An 18,820-nucleotide genomic window follows, 5' to 3' on the forward strand; every position below is an offset into this window, starting at 1 on the left:
TGAGAGACCCGAGACGACTCCGATCCTCAAGCCCCCGACTCACTTGCTCTATGAGGGCCTTTCTCACCTGCTCCCCTACCCAAGCCCACTGGGAGCCAACCACTTGACTGGCACCCATTAGTGTGAGCACAGAGGGCTGTGACTCAGCTGAAACGTCTCCTCTTGCCGCGGAAGCTCTCCCAGCACACCAGTTACCTTGTTTTCCCTTGGCTGACCAACCAGTCCATTCTTGGAGGAAGGGCAGACAAGAGTCCCGCTGGAGCAGCTCATTTAGTGTTTCATTATACTATGCTGCGCCCTGCCTTCACCTCTACTCAGCTTGGGAGCCTGGAAGCCCGCAGGCAGCCGTGGAACTCATAGAAAGCGGTCACGAAGAAAGGGGCGGGGCAGCATCGAAAACACTCAGATTCTCAGAAACTACATGTGAGCACCTGTGCTTGATTCTTCTGCAGAGACAGCAGCCATACTCTTTTACTGACCAGGCTTAACATGGGGTTAGGCACTGCTTTTGCCAACACTCGGGCAAGGACAAGCCGTGGTTCTTGAGGCTGTCTAAACACGGCTGCACCATCCTTCAGGACTGAGAGCCTACCTGGGTGCCCTGGGTTAATAGTGCTTCCAACTTGGCCCTTGGCACACAGAACTAGCATGAGCTGGAGAGGACCAGGGCAGTCATCCTACAATCAGGATGCTTTCGCTTAATGTCCTAGAGCTCCTTGTAGTTTAAAAAAGTTTGCTCTACACTCTTCCAAGTGCCTTCTATTTTCCAAATGCTGACAAAATGATTTCCCTTCTATCTTTACCATGCTTAACAGGATGCTCTCCTGTATTGTTTTCAGAAGCAACCCTCCAACTCCAAAAATAAATGAAAACCAAACCACACAGTTGGAAATCAAGTTTTCTTTTTATATGAACAGAAGTAGACCATCTAGAAATATTTCAGTTTATTTAAATTGTTAAGTAGAGTATGAACCCGAATTTGTAGCTAGTACCAGAGAATGGACTGAACTGTTGGTGTTTGATGAGAACAGCTTCTACACAGGATCCCAAAAGACTTACAGAAAGGGGACAAAGCCCTAATAGTAAGCAAATAAAACTCAGGTTTCAAACAGATTATACAAAAATTGATTTATACTCCATTTCCCTTTTTTGATATTCAGAAAGTGCAGATTTAACAAAAGGTAGCCATATCCTTTATCTGTACAATGCCAATTATAATTATGCAAACAACAAAACTGTCAGTCTGTTAGCCAAAATCCCAGTGTGTAGCTCCAAACCTTAAGTCACTGAATGAAGAATTAAAGAGGGTTGAAAGTAAAGCGGCAACTGCCACATTCCAGATAAAGGGAAGCAACACAAACAGCAAGGACTTAACGACAGCAGGTTTGACCTACAACTTCAAAAGCTTAAACATTGCATTTTTCAGAGTGGAAAAAAGGGATTATTTGGCAATGCTGCTTTTTACTAGTAAACAATGATAAAGTCAAGTTGGGGGGGGGGGACTAAGAGCCACCAGTGAGGCATATAAAACTGTCTTTAGGGCACTATCTGAAAAATTCATGGGTTCTCTTAGCAGATATGTCCCTATATTGTTTATGTGAGCCAAGAGGTCATTAAGATGCGTGTCACAGAACTCTTTTCAATGGAAGCTGCTGTCCTAAACTCAGCCTCTGCTTGAAATGAATCATGCTATTCACAATTATTTCCACAAAGGTGTCATCTTAGGATGCTAGCAGCATAGGGAACTTAGCCTACCCTGTCCTAATGAGAAGCAACGGAGCCAAACTAGGAAGAGGAAGAGAGGCGAGGGTCAGAAAGCCAGAGATTTATCTCAGCTTCATGTGAGAAGCCTTTCGCTGTCCTTTGTAGTCTTTAAAAATCCATGGTCATAAGAGTTTTCTGAGAGGATGGAAAGATAGGACTTGAAATTAATAATATTATAATGTATTTCTAAATCTTACAGTAAAGACAACTTAACACTGAAGTGTTCTTCAAAGGCCAAATCTCAATATATTTGGCAAACATCACTAAGATCCACTCCTCCTTCCTGTTCTTCACATTTATTTCAAAACCAGTCTTTCCTGGGCTATGAAACTGCTGGAGGAGTTGCCAGAGTGGAGACTACTCAAATTCAGGTTAAGAAGTTTATTCTAGGAAAGTGAATAGGATATATATCTAATTAGAAAGACAAACCACAACACCCTCCAAACACTAGTGCATGCAATTAACTCTTCCATTTCATAAACTCAGTGGATAGACAGGAATGGCAAAGGGGAGGGAGAGGAACAGAAGTCAGACAGCGGGACAGGCTTAGGAGAGAGAGTAAATGAGGGGCCAACACCGATTAACTGACATCTGATAGTAGGCAGTTAGAATTTATCTTTCCATTTACTTAGCAAGGTAAATCAGTGCTTTATGTTAAACTCGACAAACCTTTCATCTTTAAATAACTCATACTAGGAGTAGTGGGGGCAAACAAAGCAGCATGCAGAAAGATGAGACGCAGGGACAGAGTGGCCAACGGACCTGGTGGCAGGAATTGGTGTAAGTATCAAGGCCACTGGAAACGAGACTGCAAATCAAGTATCATTTCTGCATTACCCTTCGTCCTCAGTTAACTACTGTCAAAGTTACAGCCGAGCACACCGCGAGCATCTGAACGGGTTTATGTTGGGATGAAATGTCTCCTGCACATGCTTCCACCAAAACAAAAAAAGAAAAACCAAAGAAGTTCCTTTCCACATAAGGCACAGGACAAAATTAACCCCACATACAGATTCAAGGCGAAAATGAGTGTTTTCCTGGCTTTTGTTTCTTTGCTATCACGTCTACAGATTATAGGGACTCAAGCACATTATTCATGACAGAAAATCCCACTGTTGTACAAAATAAAACTGTTAATTCTAACTTTTATTCTTATACAATTTTGCAGAATAGAGTTGAAATGATTGCTATAGTTTAATGTTGATAAGAACTGGACTATAATACAACTGAAGTGCAGTGGTGAGCTGAGCAAGTACATCTGAAAATGAAGTCACAGACATGATTTTTCTATACATTTTTTTGTTTGAAAAAAATTATAATAGTCCGCAAGCAGTCACAGATGAAAGAACAAATAAAATAGGTGGACTGAATAGTTAAGATGAGGAACAAAAATATCTGTTTAGAGTTAAAAATGGACAGAGTGTTTTATTTTGCAGCGAGAAGAGAAACGGGTGGTGGATGGCAACAGATGGACAGGAGAGCGCTCAGCAGCATTTGCTCTTCCAGCCCGTCACGCCTCCTCCACTGCTGATGTCTACGTTTTCACTGTTGGGCTCTTTTACAGGGGTCTGCAACAACACAAGGAAGCAAGCCATGAGGAAACAGACTCAACGGGAAGAATCACATCAATATCAGCTACACAACAAAAGGCAGTCACAGTAACTTGGAAACTTTCTGGTTGTCCTTTAGTTGGTGTTTCTTCTGTGAAGAGTGACAGATATCTCCGGGCAAAACTTACTAAAGCATTTCAAACCATCTCTGCCCAACTAACTCCTTTTTTTTTTTTTTTTTTTGGTTTTCGAGACAGGGTTTCTCTGTAGCTTTTGGAACCTGTTCTGGAACTAGCTCTTGTAGACCAGGCTGGCCTCGAACTCACAGAGATCCGCCTGCCTCTGCCTCCCAAGTGCTGGGATTAAAGGTGTGCGCCACCACTGCCCGGCCTAACTAACTCTTCTGAACAGGTTTGGCATCTCTTAGCCCTCAACTATGAATGAGTACTTAGTATTTAGGATCATTAAGTCAGGTGAGGTGGCACATCCTTGTAATCCCAGAACGTAGAAGGCAGAAAATGAAGAATTCTAGGTAAGTCTGGGCTATATAGCAAGATCTGTGTTTTGTTTTGTTTGTTCTGTTTTGAAAGGCAGGTGAGATAGTTTAGTGTGTAACTGTCTGTTGCTAACCCTCATGACTGAGTTTGATCCTTGGGACCTTAAAATAGGACAGCACCAACTCCTACAAGCTGTTTCTAAGCCCCACAAGTGCGTTTTGGAACCTGTGCAAACTCTGCCCCTCCAACTAAAAATCATATTCATTTATAACTCATAAAAACTACTGTTAGATCACATCTGACACTAGGGACACCAAAGCCTTTCTCTGTTTAGTTATTTGTCTTTTCAGACAAAAACAATTTGAATTGTTTATATTACTGTACCAGTGCTTTAAACGAGGCGATCTTCATGGTAGTGGTACATGCCTTTAGTCCCAGAACTTGAGAGGCAGAGGCAGGTGGATCTCTGGTGAGTTCGAGGCCAATCTGGTCTACAAAACAAGTTCCAGGATGGCCAGGGCTACATAGAGAAACTTGTCTTGAAAAACAAACAAAATGGCAATCTCAATCATGAGTAAGTGGAAGAGCGGAGGGACAAAATGCAATTTGGGTGAGTAAGACTTTCTAAAAGCTCCAAGGACACACCAAAATGTTGATTGTTAACTCTTAGGAGTGGCTTTCTCCGTCATATCATTCTGCTTTCTCCAAAATCCTGAATATGATTCTTAGAACATCATAAATAGAACTTTAAAGACTAAGGTATGCCTGAGAACTCAGCTTTCATGAAATAGTTTAAAAGTGAAGATCTTTAGCAGAACAAGGGGAAATCCAGGAGCCCTCAGAATGTCGAGCAAACCTGAAGTGAGACTCCTGTCTGACTCACTCTTGCTGTCTCAGACGGGCTCGTCCCTGTACACACCGGGAAACCAAGGTGCAGACCAACAAGACTGTCCAAACCATGAGCTTCCTGACTACTGCCTTTGCTCCTTGAACAGCTTTTAAGGAAAATACACAGAAAATAAAGAGGCAGCTCAAACAGGCCACACCAGAAAACACAGCTGCACAGGAGTTCACCTTCTCCAGGAACTTCTGACGCCCAGGGTAAGTGTGACTCAGGTTTACTCCTGCATCTCAGTCTGGCTTTCTCTCACTTAACTGAGATCCGTGTAGATCTCAACAAAGGAACATCTCTTGGTAATACTTGAGAGTCGCAATATGAATTCAGTTTATGAAGCAGACTTTAATGTGGCTCTCAGCCAGGGAAAGGACACTAACCCAACAGAACAGTTAAGAGAGGATTCTTTAAATTTGGGGAATTATGATGATGATGATGTTGTTGTTATTGAGACAGGGTCTCACTATGTATGCAGCCCTGAATGTGCTGGAACTCGCTCTGTAGATCAGGCTGGGATTAAAAGTGTGCACCACTATGCTGAACAGTTTTTTTGGTTTTATATTTTAAGAATCTCACTGTGGTACGCAGGATAGCCTTGAACTCACTATGCAATTCTGCCTCAGCCACCAAATGCTGGAATAAAAGAGTGTGCCGATGCACTTGGCCTTAAAACATTCCTTCTCATCTTTTAAACAGATTAACTTACAAAGTAGGTTTCCATGGCATTTTCAAGTATAAAAGAGCTATACTTTTCTTCTTTTTGTCTGAGATAAGGTTATCTTACTGCATATCCTGGCTGGTCTGAAACTATGCAGACTGGACCAGAAGAGAACCCAGAGCCTCTAGCATGACAAAGACGGGCTCCGGCACCAAGCTGCTTTCCCAGCCCAAACAATTAATGCTTAAAAAACAAAACAAAAACAGCACTTTAAAACATTCACATAATTTAAATTTTTTTTTAAAAAACCTACCTTTCCAGATCTTCCTTTGATATATGTAACCTTTGCTATATGAAATATATGTTTGGTATCATATAATCTTTTTAAATGAAACCATTATCTTTCACTTGACCCTTTTTTAAAAATTTGAGATGGGATCTCTCTCTTTATAACCCAGACTGGCCTCAACATATGATCAATCTGCTTCATCTTCCTAAGTGATGGTATTAGACATGTGCCATCATGCTTGGCTCTAACCTGCTTTTTGCTGCTCAGTACCACTAAAAATAGTCTTCATGTATGTATAAATACATGAGAAGTGTAGTATAATACACTTCTCTCATTCTCTGAATGTTAGAGATTGAACTTAAGGCCTTCCACATCAATCATTCCACGAATGACCTACACCAGAGGTTCTCAGCCTTCCTCACGCTGTGGTGAGTCCCCACCCCAACCATAACGTTATTTTCATTGCTACTTCACAGCTGTAATCTTGCTATTGTTATGAATCGTAATGTAAATATTTTTGGAGACAGAGATCTGCCAAAGGGGTTGCAACCTGCAGGCTGAGAACCACTGATCTACATTCTTAGCCCCAATTTTGCTTCTTTTTGCAGGTTTCATCACCAACATCACACCGACCACAAGGAGTTGTACGGGGAACCGTGTGAAACAGAGACCAGGCAGTGAACACCAACAGCTACCACTGACTACCTCCTCCTTCAGGTTGCCACGTTTTCTTTCTTTTTTTTTTCTGAGATTATAATATAATTATATCATTTCTCTCTTTTCTTTCCTCCAACCATCCCCCAGTCTCTTTTTTTCATTAATCTACTCCTAAATATAACCTGCTCATTCTGTATAATGTTACTCATGCATATTTTCAGGGATGACTTTTGTTTTGAATAGCCAATTGGTGTGCTTTTCCCTAGGGAAGACCGTTTCTCCCCTCTCATGATTCCTTTAAAAAAAAACAAGGTTTATTTATTATGTATACAATATTCTGCCTCCATGTATGTCCACATGCCAGAAGAGGGCACCAGATCCCATTACAGATGGTTGTGAGCCACCATGTGGTTGCTGGGATTTGAACTCAGGACCTCTGGGAGAGCAGTCAGTGCTCTTAACCACTGAGCCATCTCTCCAGCCCTTGTCACATGTTTTCTAGACATGTAACTTTAAGTTCCTTAATTCATTCAGGAGGATCAAATATTGATAAAGGGTGATCTTTTAAAAACAATAGCACCATAACTCAAACTATGTGACTACTATATTTAAAGCAACAAAGAACAGAAGGTGGTGTGGTAATCCCAGCATCCATAAGGCTAAGACAGAAGGAACAAGAGTTGCAGACCAGCCTGAGGTATGTGTAAGATCCTGTTGCAAACAAAAACAAAAACTACCACTACCACCATCACCAAGTCAAAAAAATTCAAAAGTTTCAGTGTAGAAAGGAACTTACCTTTCGGAGGATGTCTTCAGCTAATGTGAGGAACGCCTTTTCGATGTTTATATTTGCTTTTGCACTAGTCTCAAAAAACCTAATACCATGCTCCCTTGCAATCTAAAATAGAAAAAATAACGTCATGCAACTGTCAAATATGGACTGCAACATTTTAGAGGAGATAATAACTTTACTCTGAAGCGAGGGTACCAACTAGAATATGTAATGCAGACCATTTTCATGAGTCAAGACCTTGAAAAGAGAACTAGGTAAAAAAACAAAAAAAACAAAAAAAAACAAAAAAAACCAACAGCCCTCTCCACCGTAGGGGTTCATCCCAGAAATTCTAAATCAGGAACTATGTTAGAAGTTTGGCATGATGTACTGAATTTCCACCTGCCACAGTCTTAGCTATCAATTGTCAGAATTTTAATAATTGACACATTTCATTAACTTCTAAGATTAAAACAACTGCAACAAAAACGCTCACTGACGTGCTTTTCTGTACAGAGGCACAGATGCGGCTCTGCCCCCATGTTAGTTATGCAGGAGAGGGTAAGCTGTTTCCAACAAGCACTTTCTGTAAGGCCTGGCAGACCCACCCGGTGGCCACCACGGCTCACTCTTACCTGCTCTCCCTTGCTTTTAGGTACAACTCTCTTATCATCCATGTCACACTTGTTTCCTAGTAGCATTCTTTCCACATCTTCATTGGCATGCTGAAACAGGATAAAATTTTACTTTTGCATACTGACATGAATTATGACTTAATATTTTCTAAACATGACTGTATGTTTCTTAAACTCATGTCCTTTTCCATGTATCTGTTTGTATGGCATGCGTGTTTTAGGGCAGGGACACAGACCCATACAAGGGAAAGAATGAGCCTGTGCTTGGACTGGCTCCTGCTATGTGCTTATGTGCATTAAGGTGCTACAGAAAAGACCAACAGTGGGGGCTGGAGAGATGGCTCAGAGGTTAAGAGCACTGACTGCTCTTCCAGAGGTCCTGAGTTCAATTCCCAGCAACCACATGGTGGCTCACAGCCATCTGTAATGAGATCTGGCGCCCTCCTCTGGCATGCAGGCATACATAGAGGCAGAATGTTGTATACATAATAAATAAATCTTAAAAAAATGTGTCAAAGTAAGTTATGATGGAGATTATGTATGGAATAAGGAACATAAAAATATAGAAAAAAAGAAAAGAGCAACAGTGACAACACTCAGCAGGGACACATTCCTATCAGTGTGGGAAACCTTTGCAGGTATGACCTTGGCTCAAGTTTCCTTTCTCCCTAATTACCACCCCTTTTATAAGAAGAATTATCTATAGCAAAGCTAAGAAAAAGAAAATACCTAAAAAAAAAAAAAAAACAGTTGACACTTGTTTCTCAATAACCCTCCCCCCAAATTTTTACAAGTCAAAACGTCATTAAAAATTCTTCATTCATGCTGGAGAGATGGCTCAGAACTTAACAGCACTGGCTGCTCTTCCAGAGGTTCTGATTCAATTCCCAACAATCATATGGTGGCTCACAACCATCTGTAATGAGATCTAGTGCCCTCTTCTGGCCTACAGGTATACATGCAGGTAGAACACTATACACAATAAGGTTTAAAAACTTCTTCATTCAGCAAATTAAACCTAAATCCAGGGGGAGAACTGGCCAAGAGCACTTACTGCTCTTGCCGAGAAGTCAGGTTGATTCCCAGCAACCACATGGTGACTCACACACATCTGTAACTCTACGTCCAGGATACCTGAGGCCCCTTTTGAGATCTATGGCACTAGGCATACAAATGGCACACATTTAAATATGTAGGCAAAACATTCATACATGCAGATCTTAAAAAAAAAAAAAAGAAGTGGAGGATCATGCCTGTAATCCTAGCACTTGGGAGGCAGAGATGAGAGGAGGATCAGAGATTTAAGGTCAGAGAGCTAAGGCTAGCCTAGGCTATGTGAGACCCCGATTTGAAGACTCAAATCAAAACCAAACAATCAAAAAATCTAAACCATGGTATTTACTCATACACGTACATTCCTATAAGTAAAGAAAAAAAATCATTGTTTAAAAAGAGAGAATCAGGACAAATCAGTGTGAAAAACAGAACAGAAGTTTATTTAGATATTTTAACATATACTTAAGCGCAGAAGTTAGTAGAAAATGAGGCACTTGGGGAAAGAACTGTTCCCAGCCAACTGTAGGCATGATTCAAGAGTTAGATTTAAGATCTTAGCAACCATTATACATATGATTTGTGGCTTTTTAAATTTTTTTTTAAAGACAAGGTCTCACTTAGTAGCTTTGGTGGCCTCGAACTCATAGAGATCTGCCTGATTCTGCCTCCCAAGCGCTGGGATTAAAGGCATACATCACAATGCCTAGGATTTTTTGATGGGACTTTCCGCCTATTTCCACCCCCTTTTTCCTGTAAATGACATCACATCACAGGGTGGTTGCTGAGACACACTAGATAGGATTACAGACTGGTAAAGTAAAACCATAAGCATTGCACAGGGAGCTAAGAAATTTTCATTGTAAATGAAGTTTAAGTCAGAAAATTTCCAGAAAATTACAAGCTAATACCTGGGAAAGGAGGAAGGTGATACTTGATATGCCTCACATATGCTAAGACCTTAAACATGGGTCACTATCATTTTAAATCCTTTACTGGGAATGTCTTCATACTTTTGTCTCTCTTTGTAGGGAATCTACACAGTAAAGTTTACTATGTCGGCAGTAATTTGGCAGAATTTCACACAGACTCTGGGATATGGGGCAGCATTCTCAACTCATGTCCCATCAGGTGACAGGTGACCTCATTTTTCTTTCCTGCTTTCCAAGTATGCAAAAAAAAAAAAAAAAGTGAACAGGACTGCAGCTAGCTCACTGGGCGACTTCCTGCCTACTATGAAGGAAGCCCTGAGTTCAATCCCTAGCAGTACATAAACTGCAAGAGGCAGGAGGACTTTGAGATCAAGGCCAGTCTGAGATGAGACCTCTCAAAAGACACTGAAAAGGCCACCCACAAAACAGACAATACTTGTAAACCATATACAGAGCTTCAAGCCAATGAAATGATTCAGTGGATCAAGATGCTTGCTGTGAGCCAGGTAATGGTGGCTTTAATCCCAGCACTTGAGAGGCAGAGGCAGGTCAATCTCTGAGTTTGAGGCCAGTCTAGTTTATAGAGTGAGTTCCAGGACAGCCAGAGATATACAAGGAAACCTGTGAGGAGGGAGAGGGGAAGGGAGGAGAAGTAGAGAGGGAGAGAGGGGAAGAGGGAGAGAGGGGGAAAGGGAGGGAGGAAGGGAGGGAAGAGAGCACGAGGGGGGCTTGCTGTGTCAGCCTGGAACCATGAATCAGCTGTCTTCTGGCCTCCACATGTGTGCCCTAACATGCATAGACCCCTCTATATCGCACATACACATACACCAGCACACCTCACACAAATATCTCCTTGTTTTAGAGAAGGAACATGAGATTAAGCCTTCCAAGAATTCGGCTAAGGCTAACATCTTTATCTTTGGGCCAAAACACCTTTCCGTGAGTATTTCCACAGCCAAGTAGTTACCCTGCTGCATGTATCCAGCTAAAGCATGCTTTAAAAAGTCAGTCCTAGTGAAATGTAAATGTTAAGGCCAGTAATATGGTGTGAAAAACAATTCCAACAGGAGTCTCAAAGCTCTAACAATGAAACAGATATGCTTTGATATCTAACTTCAGCTTACAAAAAATTGTTAACTTCACATGCATTTGGCACTATTTCCTTTTGGTTAGATTTACTGTCTTTATACCTAAACATTCAAAATATCTAGAAACAATATAACTTTTCTATAACTTAGCAAAAAAATTTTAAAAATTAAATCATTCAATTAAGATTCAGCGAGAAACCAATAATTTAGAAAAAAGCACCATAAAAACCACTGGTAATTCTTATTATCCTATAGCTACAGAACTATTGAACAAAATTTTAAGAAAAACTACTCAGGTGGTTAAGGGGAGAGGGTTTATGCACCTCCTAGGTCTTACCTCATCTATGTTTCTAAGCCACTTGCTGATGTTTTCAAAACTTTTACCATTGGTGATGTCATACACTAGCATGATGCCCATTGCTCCTCTGTAGTAGGAGGTTGTGATGGTGTGAAATCGCTCCTGGCCTGCTGTGTCCCTGAAATAAACAGTCAATAATTGTATTAAGCATTTTAATATCACTATACCTCAAATAAAGGACAAAATAGAACAGTAGCAAAAAATAGATTAAAATTCACGATTTACCACAAAGGGAAAACAGAACAAGCACTCATTTAATTCTTTTATTTGAGACAGACTTGCTTCAAACTTGCTAGGTAATCGAAAAAGGCTTCAACTCCTATCTCTTGCCTCAGCCTCCAAAGTGCTGGCATTACAGGAACACCCAGCTCCACACTTCATATTGGAGGCAATTAGTGACCTACCCATATTGAGTGGAAAAGAAAAAACAGTAGCAAGGGACAAAAATGTTTTGAAATTATAAGTAAACCCATAAACCATATAAAAACTCCTGGATCCATTTTATTTAGTACCTTAATTCCATAATATAACACAAAAGCATGTTTAATTCTTAGATCATTTAAAGACCACGACTCATTTACAAAAGTTGTAAAGATACCTGTTTGTTTACTAGTTCACTGTAACCTGACCTATGGTCCTGCACATGCTAGCCAGGAGTTGTACCACTGTGCTACATCCCCTCCTCCCCCGCTTTCCACCTTATTTTACTGAATTTTTAAATTATTTTTATTTCTCTCTGTGAGCATTTTGCCTGCATGTACATCTGTGTACCACATGTTTGCCTTGTGCCCATGGAAGACAGAAGAGGACATTAGATGTCCTTGGACTTGAGTTATAAATAGTTACAAACTGCCATGAGGATGCTGGGAATTGAACCTGGATCCTCCAAAGAGAAGTCAATGCTCAGCCACTAAGCCACCTCTCCAGCTCCCTCTCTCATCCCTCTTTAACTGTGTATCTTTATTTTATTTTATGTAAATGTGTAAGAGTTTTTGCTTGCATGAATAAATATGCACCACATGCTTGCCTAGTGCCTTTCAGAGACCAGAGAGGGCATCAGAGCTGATGCCTTTTTTTTCTTTTTAAATTTAAAAATTATCTATTTTTATCTTACATGTTCAAATGTTTTGCTGGCATGCATGTATGTGCAACGTGTGCATACCTGGTGCCAGTAGAAGTCAGAAGGGGAACCAGATCCCCTGGAACTGGAGTTAAGAACAGTTGTAAGCCATGTGGGTGTGAGAAGAGAACCTGAGTCCTCTGGAAGAGTAGCAAGGTCTGGACCTTGCTACACAGACTAGGTTGGCTCAAACTCTGAGATTCCTGCCTCTGCCTTCAAATTACTGGGATTAAAGGTGTGCACCACCAGGTTTGGCCCATAAACATTATCCAAAGGTATGAACTTTACTGTAGCAGCAAAACCAGAACTTGACATTAGTATTATCTAGGACAGAATTCAGATTTCGCTCTTGCCTTTCACTTACTTGTGTAAGTATAAATAGTTCTCTGCATGTTTAATACATGTTAGGGCTAGTAATATGGGTCAGCAGTTAAGAGCACTCATTGCTCTTGCAGAGAACCCAAGTTCTGTTCCCAATCCACATGAGATGGCTCACATCTACCTGTATCTCCAGTTCTAGGAGATCTGACACCCTCTTCTAATCTCTACAAGCACCAGGCATGCACATGGTACACATACACATACGAAAACAAACAAATTATATTTACTTATTGGGTGTGTGTACATATAATGTACATATGTGTACATATACACACATGTACATATATGTGCACACACACATATGTACACACATATGTCGGTGGGCATGTGCATACCATGATATATGTGTGAGGGTCACGGGATCAAACTCAGTTGTAGTTTGATGGCAAGCCCCTTTATTCACTGAACCAGATTCCTGGCTCTTTTTATTCTAACCCTGCTTTAAAAAACCAAACCAAAGCAAAGCAAAGCAAAACAAAACACTACCTGTGGTCGCTGTTTCTCCATATATCTTTGTCAGTTAATTCTTGGGAAGGGCAGGGGTATGTTTGCTGGGGGTTGACTTAAGCAGGATCTTCCACTTGGCTAAGTACTGAGCCACACACTTCCATGTCCCCTCATCCAATTCTAGTTACATTCTTTTTATTAAATCCAGAGAGACTGTGTTTCAAAAGACTTCTAGTAACTTTCTTGTCGTCAACTAGATAGTCATCCTTTTCTCTGTATCTTAACCACTAAGCAGGATTCCAAACAGCTGATCATGTCATCTAGGGTTACAGAGAACTGGATATAAAGCTTACGCTAGCCTCAAACTCACAATCCTCCTGTCTCAGTTTCCCAAATGCTGAAGTTACAGGCATGCCCAACCATCCTTCTAAAAGTGATCTTCAAGTTCATGTTGCTCTGTTTCAATTTTCCAGTCACTTAAATGCAGAGTAAGTTTTCCAACAATATGCTGGAACTTTATATTTCCATGTAAAACAGCAAAGCTGAACCCCTAACTCAGATAGAAAACTAACTAAATTCAGCTCTGCGAACTAACACTCCAAAAAGTCTTTAGAAAGGCTGGGAATGTGTAGTTCTGATGCAGAACATTTGTCCAGTGCACAGGAGGCCTGGGTTTGATTCTAGCGCTGTACATCACAACAGAAAAAAAATCTCGTGAACACAAGGGGATATAGCTTCATTTTTTATCTTAGCTATGTTACCAAAGTATAAGTAACAAAATTTAAATAAACTAGACTTCATAAAAATGAAAAACCCACTTTTCCAATTTTGTTTTATGGTGCTAGGGATCAAACTCAGCCCTTGTTTCCCCACCTCCTCCATCTTCGTTGAAGATAGGTGCTTGCTATGTAGCCCAGGCTGGCTCTGAACCTACATCTTCCTGACTTATTCTCCTGAGTGCAGGGATTAAGTGTATAACACCACACCTGGATTTATTGTCAATGGATACCATGAAGAAAAAGACAACCCACATAACACATAAACGTGTTTGAAAAGGTTTTTGTGCATGCTAAATAATAATAAACTGTCTTATCTTCAAACAACAAAAGGACAAATGAACAAACTTAAAAATAACCAAAAAGGGGTGAGTGAGGGGCTATATAGATGGTTTAGTGGTTAAGAGCACTGGCCCGCTCTTCAAGAGATCCTGAGTTCAATTCCCAGCACTCACATAAGCAGCTCACAACTGCCTATAACGGAACCTGATGCCCTTTTCTGGTGTAACATGCATGCAAACAAAGCACCCATATATATAAATAAACTTAAAAAATAAGCAAAAGATAGTAATGCATTTTTACAAAAATATATGCTTACATAGTTAATAAATACTTAAGAGGTCCAACATTGTCATCAAGCAGAAATGAAACGTAAGCCAAAACCACTTCAACTCTTCTACAACAGCTATTATAAAAAAGGTATTTTGGTAAGGACCTACAGAAATTGGAGCCCTTATCTGTTACTGGTAGCAACTAGTGATGTGGGATTTCCCTCTGTATGCTGTGATTACCATTAATGAACAAAGAAACTGCTTTGGGCCTATAGCAGAGCTATAGGGGAACAGAGCTGGGGGGGGGCACGGACAACTAAACAGAATGCTGGGAGAAAGAAGGGCGGAGTCAGAGAGAAGCCATGTAGCCTCACTGGAGACAGACACCAGAACTTTATTCGGCAAACCCCTGCCACATGGCAATACACAGATTAATGGAGATGACTTAAATTAATATGTAAGAGTTAGCCAATAAGAAGAGCTAATGGGCCAAGCAGTGACTTAGTTAGTACAGTTTCTGTGTGATTATTTCAGTTCTGGGCAGCCAGGATCAACAAGCAGCCCCCTCCAACAAACTGGCGCCCACACAGCCAACTAAAATCTACTTAAAACCTTCCTTTTTACTTAAACAGAAAAGGGGAGGTGATGTGGGATTGCCCTCTGTATGTTGTGAATATGATTGGTTGGTAAAGAAAGCTGGTTTGTGCCTACGGCAGGGCGGAGCAGAGGTAGGTGGGGAAGACAGAACTGAATGTTGGGAGAAAAAAGGGCGGAGTAAGAGAGAAGCCATGAAACCACCAACGGAGACAGAAGCTGGGAACTTTACCCGGTAAGCCACAGCCATGTGGTGATATATACAGATTAATAGAAATGGGTTAAATTCAGATGTAAGAATTAGCCAATAAGAAGCTAGAGCTAATGGGCCAAGCAATGATTTAATTAATACAGTATCTGTGTGGTTATTTCGGGGCTAAGCAGCCAGGAACCAACAAGCGGCCTCCTTCTACAAACTAGAATTATTCAGACATTTAAGTTAAATCTGGCCTTAGCCCTAAACATTAAACATGGGACTGACTGGAAAAACGGCTCAGCAGCTAAGAGTGTTTGTTGCTCTTTTAAAGGACTCAAGTTCAGTTCCTAGCACCTACATCAGATGCCTCACAAGGGGTTGTCTATTACTCCACCTCAAGGATCTGATGTCTTCTTCTCACCTCCTTGGGCCATATAGACACACAAACAGACAGACAGACAGACAGACAGACAGACACACCATACTAGCCCAGAGGTGGAAAGGCAGTGGTACATGTATACATGTATAAAACAGAAGAATCTTGATAACACGCTAAGAGAAATAATTGCTAGTTACAAACTATTAGGTATTCTACAACCCTATAGATATGAAATATCTAGACTAAGAAGAGCCAAGAGACAAATAATAGGACAAATATGCAAACTAATAGGAGAATAGGGTGTGAAAGTGAGGAGTTTCTTTTGAGAATAAGTATTCTAAAATTGTAATGACGACTATACAGTCTTGTAACTAAACTAAAAACCACTGAACTGGACACTTTAACTGGTAAAATGGCATGTAAAGTAATAATTGACAAGTGTCAATGAGAAAAAATGAAGGGCCAGAGATTGGGGCTCTTCCAAGGGAGAAGTCAGCAGCAGTGACTGGCTACAGAACTTACAGGAAACAAGACCAAGGCTATTAAGGTCCTGGAGGTGACAGATTCCTTCTCCTTATCCCTCAATGAGAAGCCCATTCAGTTTTCCCCGAGGAAATATGGGTGTCCTCAAGGGTGAGAGATTCTTGCTTTTCTTCTTCCCCCATTTTCATGTATCTGTGGTGTGCATGTATATGTGTGGAGGGCCAGACAAGATTGATGTCTGGCATCAATCTTGACTGCTCTTCCACATGATTCATCGAGACAGAGTCACTCAAGAAAACCCAGAGCTTGCCAATATGGCTAGTCTCAATAACCAGTTTGCTCTGAGGACCTCTTCTGCACCTTCCCAGACTGGAATTACAGGCCAATGCTGCCACCCACTCAGTATTTATATGGATTCTGGGAATTTAAACTCAGGTCTTCCTATTTGTACAGCAAAATCTTAACCAGTGAGCCAGCTCCTCAGCCCCTAGGTGTACCAGTGCAGGAACAAGCAAACTCGTCACGGCAAGTAGAGAAGGGTCAAGGCTTTTTTTTTCTTTGCCATGAGGAACTGCAACAGTTATGTTGCAGGGTGTTGAATGCTCCATTATCAACTGCCAATCACAGAGCCATTTTCCTAGACAACATTTCCACCATTCAGAGGACCCCAGAGTCTTTGGCAAGGTATTGGTCACTGCAACTCTGCACTGGTGTGGCCTCATCTCAGTCTATGTCCAAGAAATTCCTTCTAACAGTTTGTAACAAGGACCGTTTTGTCAGCCAGAGAACACAACACTGTCACCCAGCAACTTTGCCAAGGTCACTTGAAACACTATTTCCAAGACTCACAGCTACTTCACTGACACCCCCTCCCCATCCTGCCCCAGGGACTGACCAGAATCACCCTCTAGGAATCTACTGACCATCCTGTGAGAACTCTCCAACAGAGGACCTGGGCTGCACCTGGACTACCCCAAAGTATTTTTATAGGAGAAAAACAAACTACTCTGTTGAGAGAGGGGAGTGGGATTAGAAGTTGATGATGGGTCGAGACAAAAAGATACAATTTAAATAAGGGGGTGATCGATGTATGATAGAGAGTTAGGGAAATAAATCACATCAATATTCGGGAAATGGTGTTCCAAGAGGAAGAGGGTGGGAATCTGCAGATAAGTAGGACTGTGCCTTCAAAAAATAAAAGAAACTACATAATGCACACATGTATTTGCATTCAGGTGTTTTATTCTCCGTTACTTTTAATAATTTTTAGATACTAACAATCAGTACAAGAAGGAGCCTTATGAGAAGTTATTACTCATGTACTATCAAGCTCCTTTTTCAAGTTTTCTTGGGGAAAAATAGTTTGTTCTTAGTAGCCCAATATTCCTTTTCTTTCTTGCCTTGGCTGTCAAGGTTTTCAGTTAAATTCTACAAACAGACCAAAACAAAGGAGTTGTATAATAATCTGCTCAAATTTTCTCATTTTCAATTTCCTGTTCATCTCCTGCTAATTTCATGTATTTAGTTATAAGTGCTTCTAATCATGTCCTATTAACATGATAGGAAAAGTGAACCAGTGCTGAGATAAGGTTCTTGCCTCTGGGTAAAAGATAAGGCTACCAGTAAGTACAAAGTTATGGTGACCAAATGCCATGCAAAAGACTCTAGGATCCTCAGGATGATGGAGATGCTGGCCAGGAAAATGACTCTATGACTAACAGTCATCTTTCTTTCTTATTTATTTATTTATTTATTTATTTATTTATTTATTTATTTTTGGATTTTTGAGACAGGGTTTCTCTGTGTAGTCCTGGCTGTTCTGGAGCTTGATCTGTAGATCAGGCTGGCCTTGAAATCACAGAGATCTCCCTGTTTCTGCCTCCATGGCAGTGTTGGAATTAAAGGCATATGCTAGATGATTTATGCATCATGCCTAGATGATTTATTTAACATTTATTTTCCTATTTTTTGAAGAGAGGCACATATATGTCAAGATATACATATGGAGATCAAAAGGCAACTTTTGGGGAGCCACATATTGCCTTCCACCATGTAGGTTCTGAGGGCCAAAATCAGGTTTTCAGGTTTGGTGGCAGCCACCTTTCTCTATGAAGCCAAACCACTGAGCCTGTTTTTAAAAATTTTGTCCTCATTTTTCAGAAAGACAACACCTAATTATTGCCTCCCATTTCTGTTGGAATAACCCAAGTTAATTTTTTAAAGTTTTGTGTCCCATTTTAATTTGCATACTTCATGTATTTATACTTTAAAATATGACTGTACCTTACCAAAACGAACTGGCTCCCTTGTTTGTTTTTTAAAAATATGGTAGCATGTAGCCAGGGCTCTCCTGGAACCCGGTACATAGCCTTGAGTTCCTGATCATCCTGTCTCCACTTCTCCCAAATTGGGAGTATAGATACCATGCTGGGCTCAACCTGGGTTCTTCACCTACCCTTTCCTGAGTTCCAGACCTGGATTCTCATTATGTTACCCAGCCTCCATGAGTCATTAAGACAACGAGCGATGTATTTCTTAATTTTATTTTCATTATTGTATATGTGTCTGTCTGTGCTCGCCTGTGTATGTGTAGGTACCTGCAGAGGCCAAAGGTATCAAAATTCCCCAGAGCTGGAGTTACAGGTGGTGTGTAAGCTCCCTGACGTAGGCGCTAGGTACTGAAGTTGGGTCCTCTGCAGAGTTCATGTTGTAACCACTGAGCCATCTCTCTAACAACTTACTTCA

General features: G+C 40.8%; 1 protein-coding gene across 1 annotated transcript in view; it reads right to left on the reverse strand.

Annotated features, from left to right (window-relative positions):
• Positions 1-885: 885 nt before the first annotated feature.
• Rab10 (RAB10, member RAS oncogene family) overlaps positions 886-18,820 on the reverse strand; it is a 55,852-nt gene continuing 37,917 nt past the window's right edge. Inside the window, exons 3-6 of the mRNA XM_048436622.3 lie at positions 11,128-11,266; positions 7,718-7,807; positions 7,107-7,208; positions 886-3,332 (exon numbers count right to left, since the gene is read on the reverse strand). Of these exons, the coding sequence (XP_048292579.1) occupies positions 3,249-3,332; positions 7,107-7,208; positions 7,718-7,807; positions 11,128-11,266 (415 nt within the window). The 3' untranslated portion in view covers positions 886-3,248. The remainder of the gene's footprint in view (positions 3,333-7,106; positions 7,209-7,717; positions 7,808-11,127; positions 11,267-18,820) is intronic.

This window comes from Myodes glareolus, chromosome 6 (assembly GCF_982192425.1).
Source record: "Myodes glareolus chromosome 6, mMyoGla1.1, whole genome shotgun sequence".
NCBI lineage: Eukaryota > Metazoa > Chordata > Mammalia > Rodentia > Cricetidae > Myodes > Myodes glareolus.